This window comes from Thermobia domestica, chromosome 4 (genome assembly GCF_964235325.1).
Source record: "Thermobia domestica chromosome 4, izTheDome1.hap1.1, whole genome shotgun sequence".
Lineage (NCBI taxonomy): Eukaryota > Metazoa > Arthropoda > Insecta > Zygentoma > Lepismatidae > Thermobia > Thermobia domestica.
The window spans coordinates 279,265,917-279,278,128 of NC_137457.1; the positions used below are offsets into that span (position 1 = coordinate 279,265,917).

The 12,212-nt window shown below is 34.7% G+C and overlaps 1 protein-coding gene across 1 annotated transcript in view; it reads left to right on the forward strand.

Moving 5' to 3' along the window:
- LOC145684089 (succinate dehydrogenase [ubiquinone] flavoprotein subunit, mitochondrial-like) overlaps positions 1–6,471 on the forward strand; it is a 107,729-nt gene extending 101,258 nt beyond the window's left edge. The window contains exon 14 of the mRNA XM_081755974.1: positions 6,127–6,471. Coding sequence (XP_081612100.1) covers positions 6,127–6,213 — 87 coding nt within the window. The 3' untranslated portion in view covers positions 6,214–6,471. The remainder of the gene's footprint in view (positions 1–6,126) is intronic.
- The last annotated feature ends 5,741 nt before the right edge of the window (positions 6,472–12,212 follow it).

Consider the following 12,212-nt stretch of genomic DNA (forward strand, 5'->3'; position numbering starts at 1 on the left):
AAGATATTCATACCACTAGTCTATTGTTCAGTAAATGGTATCGAACAACGCACATAGGCTAATATACACCTGTTACAGCGCTCCAGCATAGGGTTAACACTGGAGGATGCGTTACGATTCACCCTGGCCAAGGGTGCAAAATCTATTACATCCGTAATGTGATTTCCGCAGTCAACTGCCTAATCTTCTCTGTGTATAGTTCTCTTGTCTCTATTGCTTCTTCACTGCCGCAGAGGTATGCTCCGTACGCGCCCCAATCAGCCATGCAGACCCGTTCGAACGCAGTCGTTTGAAATCTTCCTCTTCAATATACAGGGTCTTTCATTATACAGCAGGAGGGCTGGAAAGTAGTACTGCGAAAATGCTGGTAACACGCATTGGACACGATAAGAAATTTAAAAATGAAATATTTCAATTTTACGTCCCACGGTTAGGCTAAAGGAGACGGTGATTATGAGAAATGAATGAAATGGTGAAATGAAGAAAGTGAGAGGAAACGGGAGAACCCCGAGAAAACCCACGAGCACGGTGTTTGTCCACCACAAAGTCCACACGGCGCGTGCTGGGATCGAAACAGGAACCCCAAGCACCGGAGGTGAACGCTCTACCACTGAGCCACCGCGCCCCCGACACGATAAGAGATATGGCCCTAGGGGAGAAAAATTTCCCCCTGGCTCACCTCTGAAATCATTATTAGTTGTAACTGTTGGGTAGAGATGGTAGTGTTGACACGGAGACGAGAAAGTTCTCTGTTCGTCTCGGTAACGAGATGAGAAACGTATTTTCAAATTTGAGACGAGACTATAAACATGGCAAACGTGAATTTTTTCGAGTATCACTAGTTTATCCTAGTCCTACATCTCAAACACTGCTTAGTGTTACATTATTCATAGTATAACACTATAAATTGATAAAGTGATTTCATGCACACAAGGAAGAGCATTCAACACGTTTAAAAATATGGAAGCCATTGCACAATATACTCCAATAATAAAAATGTTTTAATTATGGTTATATTACATCCTTTATAGAGCTCTCGTCACGTGGAAGAATCCTGATAATTTCTAAATGACATTAAGAAGAAAATCAAGGCACAAATTTTGTAAATAAAGTAACAAAACAAGATGAAAAAGTGCTTTCCGCGAATCGAGAAGAGACTAGAAAAACTTCTTTGAGAATCAAGACCAGACAAGAATTTGTCAAAATATTACGAAATGAGAAGAGAATACCTTATCTATCGTCTCGTGGACAATACTAAAAGCTGGCTAAAGGTGGTTTATATATAGGGTGTTTCAAAACAACACCGACAACGTTTGGGAGGTGATTCTTGACACCAAGATAAGACAAAAAGTATAGACCAATCTGGGTGCACAAATGCTTCCTTTCGGAGTTATAGGCTGCCGAAAACATGAAAAATGAACTTTAAAGGTCCATAGCTTCAAAACTATGGGACCTACCGTAGTCAGGCCAAGACTTCACTTAAGAACTATTATGTACCCTACCCAAATATCCAAGTTTCAGTATTCTTATGTACTCACACAACAATTTTTATAGAGGGAGTTTGGCTATGGACATATAATCTGAAGTGCTCATCAACTACCTCTATAAAAATTGTTGCGGAAGTACCACAGGATTCTCAAACTTGGATATTTGGATTGGGTTCATAGTAGTTCCTAAGTGAAGTCTTGACCCGACTATGGTAGGGCCCATAGTTTTGGAGCTATGGACCTTTAAAGTTCATTTTTTCATGTTTTTGGCAGCCTATAACTCCGAAAGGAAGCATTTGTGTACCTAGGTTGGTCTATACTTTTTGTCTTATCTTGGTGTCAGGAATCACCTCCCACACGTTGTCGGTGTTGTTTTGAAACACCCTGTATGGCTTCATTTTTGCCATATATATAGTAAGTTTGGGTGATTCCGGACAGTCGCTGAATCCGGACATCCGAAGCTTACGATAATACTATTCTTCTCATGTGTAATGTGGAGACTTGTTGTGATGCAAGTGATGTGGAGGAAGTGCAAAGAGTGTTATACGTAGTTTCGACGGTCGGGGAAAGAAGAAGAAACAGAAAAGTTCATGCACGTCTTTTGACCTGATGTAACTTTTTAGTGGAATATATTAAGGTTTTACACAGAAATGATTGTAGCAAATGGTTAAGTAAGACATATATCGAAGCGGAGACCCTACTTTACTCGTTGCATATTAGAAGAATTCTATTACTTTGCGAGTGCCTGCTCAACGCGTGCTCAAGTGTACAGTGCTCAAAACGGACGAATCCGGACGTTTAGCGAAGGGTGAATTCGGACACGTTTATTACGTTAAGCTGAATCCGGACAATGTGATTAATGAACTAAGAGGATACAAAACACTTTCTCCTTTCTCACTTTTCACGTTTATGAGTGTGAAATAGTACGTGAGGTCTATTGCTTATTCTATCGTCTATTCATTTTTGCCATAAATGGACTCAATAATCACCAGAAAAAGCTATAAAATTATCTCAGGATCTACAAACACAATTAAATTGCAAAATGGTAATCATAAGGTGCTCAAAAATTCTTCACTACTGAATGGCTATATCATCTGGTATATTCCCATTTGATCCGCAACAAGTTCAGTAACATGAATTTCTTTTGTCGAATGAACATGATCCGCCAGCAGCTGCAAACAATTCCTCTTCTGTGTCATCAGATTCATGGCCAGACACGTCTCAATCGCCTTCAGAGTCCTCAGTTAAACAGTTCATATCTTTTCCAGCTGTTGCTTCTTCCAAACTCACATCCCAAAGGCCAGGTGTTGCTAAAAGATTAAGTGTCACGAATTGCAGTTTGTTTCAAACTGTCTCCTCAAACACAATCGAAGGTATGGATGAAAACAACTGTGGATTTTGTGGGAAGAATTATTAAGCACCATCATCAAGCAAATACGATTCCTGGGTGTCCTGTACTGTGTGTAAGACCTGGTTTCATGAAAGATGTGTGGCAGGTGATAAGGAAATGTATTTTATCTGTGGATGATGTGTCTGAATTATGACTAGTGCTTCATGAAACTGGCAGACGTCATTAATGCAATAATAATAATAATAATAATAATAATAATAATAATAATAATAATAATAATAATAATAATAATAATAATAATAATAATAATAATAATAATAATAATAATGCTAGTCTCAGTGCACACATTTACATTTTACTGATAATCCAGTTGTTACTTGCAAAAAAATATTAGTACAATATAGTTCTAATGGAAACAAATGTGATTACTAAGTTTAATGATTAAATGCTATAGTGATAGTTACACTACTGTGCATTTAGCTTACAATTTCAACAGTAAAGAAATTAGTATAGAGATTGCTATATCATGTATTTGTATTTATATTCTGTACTTACCATGTTAGAATGTTAGTGTAGCCAGGTATAAGCTAAAATATACCTATCATGTATATATCTTCCTTCAAAGTTCAGTGTCTGGAATCGCCTACCTACTGTCCGGATTCACCCAAACTTACCATATATATATATATATATATATATATATATATATATATATATATATATATATATATATATATATATATATATATATACAGTGGCGGATCCAGAATATGATCAAGGAAGGGGCTAAACCTTATTTTGTCGTTTTATCCAGTGTAAAGCAGGATTGAAGCCCATTTTACCCAGTGTAAATCTGAGCGTCAAGGGGGGGGCTATAGAGGCTATAGCCCCCTTGGATCCGCCACTATATATATATTTCAGTAATACTGGGCAAATTAGTTGTTAGTTAATAATTTGTTTTGTATAATTACTGATTACCTTGGTAGTTTCGAAAGAGAAACAAATTTGTTATGGAGTGAAATACTTAAAGTTGTATTAGTTGTAGGAATAGGACTTCAGTGAGCAAGATGGTCTGAATGAAATTTAGTGAGAAAACAGCTCTGGATAAGACATATGTTTGAACACAAAAGTTGGTTCATTTGGAATAGATATTAAATAAATGGTTTAATGTTGAAAAAGTAAGTTGCATTGTGACATTGTAATACAGGGTTTTCATAAAGTATGGACGGATTTAATTCGCTTATAATTTACATAAAAATGCTCATATTGAAATCAAATAAAGTGCAAACGGTAGCGGAAGGATTAAATTTTTACCTGTAATCTGCACCAGCTCAGTTCATTCACCGCCACACCTCCAACTGGGCGCCACTAGGAATCGACTTCTGTGGGCTGTTGATGATGCTTTCCCTTACCCTGCTCACTGTTGCAGGCGATGTTGGCGGCCTCCCACTTCGAGGACGGTCCAGGACGCTTCCTGTCTCCAAGAACTTAGCATGCCACTTTCGGATTGCACTCTCAGTCGGTGCCGGCTTTTTGAACTGTTTGGTGAACTTTCGACACACCAGAATTGGTGATATTAGCTCTGCGTACCACAGAACACATTGCGCTTTCTCTTTCACCGACGCCATCTTTGATACGGTAACAGTGTTGCCAACTAAAAATTTAATCCTTCCGCTACCGTTTGCACTTTATTTGATTTCATTATGAGAATTTTTATGAAAATTATAAGCAAATTAAATCCGTCCAGACTTTATGAAAACCCTGTATAGTACATCTATATATAATTATTATTGATTCCTAAGGGAAAGCAGTTTCAGAAAGACAAATAATTGTGGGCAACTTTGACAAACTGGCTAGTTTAACCAGTCCAGTCATTATAACGATTTAGTGCTGTGTGCGCCAATGAAGTTTCAACGACCATTCACTCAAACGCGTTCAACATTAAACTTTCAAGTTTAAACATGGTTCCAGGATTTTTGTTGCACCATTGAAAGTCGAAGTTCAATGCCTCTTGTTTAAGTAAACTTCGGTCAATTTGTTAAATCGACTCTGATTGGTTGTCGTCTTTTGTCTTTAATCTTCATGTAACAAAGTAACAAATGAAGAAAGCATACGCGTGCCGGTCTTTTCGACTTTCGAGACTGTGTTCATAGAGCTGTGAGTAGTCTAATTTCAGTAATCGTAATTGTGATGGGAAAAATAATGAAACCACGAGCAAAAAATGTTTCGGAACACGAGAAATGTATTGTAATTTCATTAGTGGAAAAATGCAAAGACATTATTAAATGTAAACAGACTGACGTGGATCAACGAAGTTTAAACCCCCAAATTCGGCCGTTCAATTTAAACCAAGTTTATCCACCATTTGACCGAGACTTAACCTTGAATGTTGTTGGTGCAGCAGGCATTTTCACTGAGCTTGGTTATGATCCGTGTTCAACAGTTGAACTTTATTGGTGCACACGGCCTAAAAGCAAGCTTAATAAGTCTTGTGAGATTCTTTGTTAATCGATCAACAGTAACCTAAAAACGTGTATTTTTCATAACATGTGCATACTAAAGCTTGAGAAAATCGATATAGTGTAGACTAGGCGAGTAAATGAACGCTGTGACGCAACGTTGCCATGGGGCAAAGTTGTGTGACTAACATAAGTAGGCACACGACAGCGCGAGCAGGTGGCAACTCCGCAGCCCTCTCATTTGCTGACAGCGTTTAAAGCAAGGATGTTATAAATAGAGGATCTGCCCATATGTATCTTCATCCTATTAAATCGATGAAGCCAAAACACAACAGAACATCGACACATCTGATTGGCTACTCTCGTTTCTGCCATCGTCTGATTGGCTACTTTCGTTTCCGCCATGATTGTTGGCTCAAAACATTGCAATCTTATTGGGCGGAGTGGGCAGAGTAGGGGTGGCGAAACTGTGACGTATGGCTTCAAGATTTTGTTGTAAGGGCAGATTCTCTGTTTTATAAGATCTTTGGTTTAAAGGGAATTTTGAGCTCAACCTTTAAAAGCCATAAGGGCTGCCCCTTAACATAGTACTCGTATGAAAGGGCACAGTAAATGGTCAATATATTAGGCGTTTTGCGGTCCACTTTGATTCGTGAAATGATGTAGTGCTGAAAAATTATCATCTCGGAGTCTTTCTGTTGAGGTTTTACAGAGATTCTGTGCTCCGGGGATTACACTTTGAGAAGTACTACTAATATTAATATAACGAAGTAGATAAATCAATAACAAACTAACTAATCTCCTTTCTCATTCAATTTTTAAATTTCAGGTATTCCTGGACTACCGACCTGTGATTGATGATACTTTAGATCCCGAAGAAATAGCCACAATACCACCGGCTGTGCGTTCGTACTAAGAACAAATTTCCGAAATGCCGATGCAACAGAATAACCACTAATTAAAGTGTATTTAACTTATTTCATATCTCCTAGTAATAAGGAGGTCTGAACTCTTAGAATACATCATAATATTTTTTAAATAGTTGTATCAGACGGAGAAACTAATTAGTGAATGCTATTGTAATAATTCTGGTATGTAATTTGATCTTAGATCCTTGTTATTTAAAAAGAAAGTATTGTTTTACAAAATATATTTTACTATAATAAATTCAAAGTTATGTATTTCAATGCATTCGTCTTGCAATCCTTTACTACATTGGTATAGCCATAATATTTGTAGTATTATCTAATCTTATTAATATAGTAAACATTGTTTTAAAGAATACCACATTATTTTAATGTTTGGTCCTCATAAGTATGGAACAGATTAGTACACTGTTTACTAAAGTACGTCTAGATATAATTACAAGTATCACCTACGTATAAAATGAAACATTCACTTAAATTGTAAAAATGGAGTGTTCTTACACAACTTTAAATACAGTGTAATTATTGTAGACATACAAAATTAAGTTGTTAAAAGCTTTTACTCTATTCATTCAACTACATTTGCTGCAATCTTTTTCAACAGAATTAGACTTACCTACATTGAAATTGAATAACATTTTGTGGAAGCATACCACGTACAGTGCAAGCTTCAATTTTCAACATAGGAAATTACGAAATTTACCCTTTTCTTTTGCTTGATTATTCATCAGTAAAAGGAGATAATGAAATGCAAGTTACCACAATCATAGATAATGCTATTCTACAACAGAAAATATGAACCTGAAGAGTGTTCAGTGTTGCAATCCATAGAAATTACAGTGTTGCCAGAAAAACAATTTCCCTAAAATCTAAGTTAAAACAGCGAGTAGAGGAATGAACTCAACTGCATTTGGTTAAGTATCATGTTGTTTTGGTTTCTTGTGAACTACTTTTTAATTAACATTATTATTTAGTTTTAATAACTGTATGTTAAAACCATTTTGTTTATTACAAACTAAATACAACTATTATTTAAAAAGTAGTTCACAGGAAACCAAAACAATATGATACTTAACCAAATGCAGTTGAGTTCATTCCTCTACTCGCTGCCTTAACTTAGATTTTAGGGAAATTGTTTTTCTGGCAACACTGTAATTTCTATGGATGGTAACACTGAATATTCTTCAGATTCATATTTTCTGTTGTAGAATAGCATTATCTATGATTGTGGTAACTTGTATTTCATTATCTCCTTTCACTGATGAATAAACAATCAAAAGAAAAATGGTAAATTTTGTATTATTTTTAGTAAGGCAGGCTCTTAAAGAACATAAATGAACCAGTGTGGTACTAAAGTTGTCGGTTTCATTTTTATAACCCTTGCAGTAGTGATGGATAATTCCAAACGATTCATTCTAAAAGAATGAATCCTTCAATGAAATGAAAGGATCGAATCTCTGAAATGAACCGCATTGACTTTGGTGGAATCAAAATACAGACTCACTTAGGGTAATGAAAATATGGATTTATTTAACGTTTCTGATGATGTGGGTGAATTGTTTCGGTTAATTGAACTAAACAACAGATGAATGGTCCTAATTGATGTGTTGATATTAGTAGAAGCAGATAAAAGCAACATTTTAGAATAGGGAGACTTGTATGGCGAAGAAGAATATAATGAACTTAGTGTGCTTGTCTAGAAACAGCTTGAAATGCCGGGCATTCTCGATCTATACTGTGCATTTCATAAGCTAGGAAGTAATTATTGTTTGCTTTTGGCTCATTGAGATTTGGCTCTGCTCATGTTTGTTTAGTTAACTGTTTAATCTAATCTATTTGAACGTTCAAATATATGGGCAATGAGCCATGTCGTCCTCATCCAATATCAATCTTTAAAAAGATGAAGAAGAAATACCAAATATTATAATTTTACTTTACAAGATAGTTTAATTGTAAAAGTAAGACTTTTTAATTACATGAATCATTTCTCACTATTAATGATATTTGAAGTAAATGACAATATACAAGGGACAAAATTTTGAAAAGATAAAATGTAACTAAACATATAATTTCATTGAAGTTTACTCTGGTGGAAGTCAATGTGAGAATCAACGTCCAGATTAGCTTGGAGAGCTAGTCTTTCCCGAAATTCATATTCCATCGAAAGTCAAACTCATTTAAAATTATGATTGTTACAAAGTAATTATTATCTGAAACATTTTAGCCAAAATTTCTAGTAATTAACGATGGACCAAGATTACGAATGTCTATGTTTCCTGAATGTTAAAACATATTTAGTCTCAATTTGTTAGTCACAACAATCTAGTTACATAATAGTTTAAAGTTACTTTAGTACTGTGTATTTGTTTTATGTTGCTTATACTGCTTGTAGACGATCCAAGAAAGCTTGAACAAGACTCTTGTTCAAGACCATTCAAGACTATTTGATGAAAAAGACGTCAGCACTGACGTCATTTTGTCTTGAATTCAATAGTTTCGTTCAAGAAATTTCGTTTCGGTCCTGTTCTAAACAATTCAATTCAAGAGCATTCAATAGCCAATCAGCGCTCGAGTTGAGTGCAGAAAAATGCAAAACAACTATGATGGCGTCGTGAGACAGAGTTACAGTTGAATAAATACCTTTTCGTTACTATTTTCCATAAATATCTGATATTCCAAGTGTGCATTGTAATAATGAACAAAAGTTAATATTTGCGCAGAGAGATATTGTTAGTATTTTTTGTTGATAACATACACGATTTATATAGTTATAATGTTTGCATGCCCATAACTTTTCTTAAAATTTGAGGCAATGAGAAGTATAAGTATTAATTTGAGAATTTAATATATAAGAATACCGGTTGTAGATTAAGAAAGAAGAGTCCATTAAATAAAAAAATATATAACTGACTTTTCTTGATTTAATAAGACGTTTTGTACTGTTATTAATCTCTGATAATATCAAATAATTGCGTACAGATTGACAATATGCTCGCAAACTGAAATATCCTGGAAATGATTACATGTTATCCTGTTGTAATCTAATTATTTTATCACGAAATCCACACGTAGTATTTCAGAAGTTATTTCTTAAGGTAGAGGTTGCTTTCACGCCTGCAGATTAATTTTACCAGTGCTTTTCCGTAAGGTACAAATGTGCATCCTAACATATGCTATGTACAAGACAGTGCAAAAAAATATAAATAAATAAATAAAACCTAGAATGCTATTTAACAGTGTCGGGGCAGGAGCATTGAAGGGGGTCAAAGGGAGAATACGTCCGTACGGAGCAGGCGCGTCATTGACGGAGGTTATAGTGCAAGAATAAGAATCATGTATAAATGAGAATAGTGCAACAAACCCTTGAGTTCGTATTCACTCATTTGAACTGAACTATAGCCCTTGTCATGATTTGATATTGGTAACAAACTTCTAAACTTAAAATACTGTTTTCCTTCATTATACAGGCATGTTCCGACAGTGAGAATTATTACAGTATCTCAGATAATTCTCCTTCATGCACACTCACACATTTTAACAGTAAAATTACTATTTTTTGACGGGTTATTCTTAACCAGTACCAAATCAGGGATAGATTTGTGAAGAAAGTCTGATGCAGATATGGGCGGTAAGTCCAGTAGCTGAAAAAATATTATCATTGCTTTATTTGGTTTTCTGTGATTTCAGCCTTTTCTTTAAAGTCTTCGATGCCATAGCATGAATAACATCAAATGCCTCATTATACGCACAATTTTAGGAAACAGTTCGATTTTTCTTTTTGAGTGTGGTTCTGTCATCAGCACGCCATTTGAAGAATCAGATTTTTTTTTTTTTAAAAAAAAAGGTTAGTATAGGGAACGATTTTATACCTAAGCAGGACTTTACTTTTTTAACGTTAGCTAATGTTAAAGGGACAAACTACTTAGTGAAAATTCGATTGGATTGCTGCAAAATCAATTGACCTGTTTTCTAAATTATTTAATATAATCTATTAAATTACAAATGCCTGCAGAAAGTTACGAAAAATATGCTAATATTATAACTATTCATGCGCAGGTCTGAACTATTATCAGTACGCAGTTTCGCTTTCATTTGTTTTCATACTTACAGTCATTTGTTTTGGACTGCCATGTATTAACAAGAATATAAAACAGATTCAATACCTCTATGATCGTGTAAAAGTTGTTTCAAGTCCATTCGAGACTCTTGTTCAAGTGTCTTGAACAATAACCCTTTGAACGTGTAAATTTGAGGTATTGAATGGTCTTGTTCAAGCTTTCTTGGATCGTCTACAAACAGATTTAGATGTTAATACTTAATTATTTAACCATGTACCGGTAATGATGTTACACGCTATATTTGATCATGCTGTTTTCGTGAGGAATTCCTTACTTACATAACTATATACACTTGATGACGTTATACTTACCTAATTCGTGGTATGAAATCATTGATTCTTTCATTCCTGCAAAAAGAAGAAATTGATTTAATTTAAATTTAAATAAACATAATGAAGGAAAATGATATATATTTATGTAGCAAAGTAAGTTAAAGTATGAAAGAAACGAATCATGCAAAACAAATTAAATATAAATTCAGAATTTATGAATTGTCTCTAAGTAAATTCTATTAACACGAACTTTACTAACCTTAGGAAAATAACCCTATACTTACCTGGACATCTTTGTAATATTTACCTGTTAGATACCTGAAAGAGAAAATTATAAACATAACCTAAAATAATCTTAACCTACGGAAATTTAGCGGAAGATAATTTACCTGAACTTAAACTAACCTAAAGGTACATGCTATATTGTAAGAAATAGGAACAAATTTATGTGAAAATAATTACCTTCGGAATTCTTCGGATGTTTTAACTTGAATTTCATATGATTGCATAAAGTAAGATCAAATTGGAATCCTTTTGTCATTTTTATGTATAGATCTACTTGCTAATGTTACGTTGAAGAATAATATAGATCGAATCATCATAAATCTAGTTTCCAAGTTAATTTTGTATATTCAATATTAACGGCTTGTTTTCATTAATTTTCCATGTCATGTCCCTTGCTATTTTCTATATGGCGTTATTGAATAATAATTTCATGCCGTTCTTCTCTATTGAAATAAGAGGTTCGTGCACTTGTTATATGTTAGTCATGATACATAACACTAATTTAGTTAGTCCTCATCCCTGTGAAGAGATTTGGAAACGATGAAGGGCTATGTTAATTGACATAGTTGTGAAAGAGAATTTTCCCGAAATGTAAAATTTGTTACATACTACCTTTATCCTCTAACCGCTTCAAATCAAAACTTGAAGCTTTTGGATGGCCAGCCAACTATGTCACGGAAGAAGAAAAGTAACCTTATATTAATATGGTATACTAACGTGAAGGTGTAACCTTAGATGCATCGATTAGGGGCCAGTTTAGGACGTCGTAGTCTTGTAAAACTTTGAACTCAATGTGCGGATAACTTGCCATGCATGACAATTTCAGCCAGACCAGCATCACTAATGATCCAGAAGAACATTATCAAGAAGTAACTTCTCTAGACATACAGGTGAATTATATTTTTCCGGTGAATGATACATTACTGTACCCTTATTGGCAATATGGAAAGGATGTTCCAGTTCAAAATCGTAATTCTAATGTCGTCCACGGAGTTTTCACTACTTGTCAAGCCAGATTGGAACTCTATTAATATTCAGATCAACACCAAGAAATAGTCTATTTTGACACATATTCCATTGTATTTACACAATGACTGTCTGAACCTAGGATACATAAGAGCCATTTTCTTGGCTCTATGTCAAATGGGACGAGTGTGAGAAAAGGCATACATCAAAAAATTCGTGCCTGTAGGGCCTAAAGATTACGCCTTGACAATATTAGCCCCCGACACGGATACAATAAACTACATTTGTAACACTCAAGGATTTACACTAAATTACAACGCAAACCAAAAGTTAAGTTTCAGTAGTCTA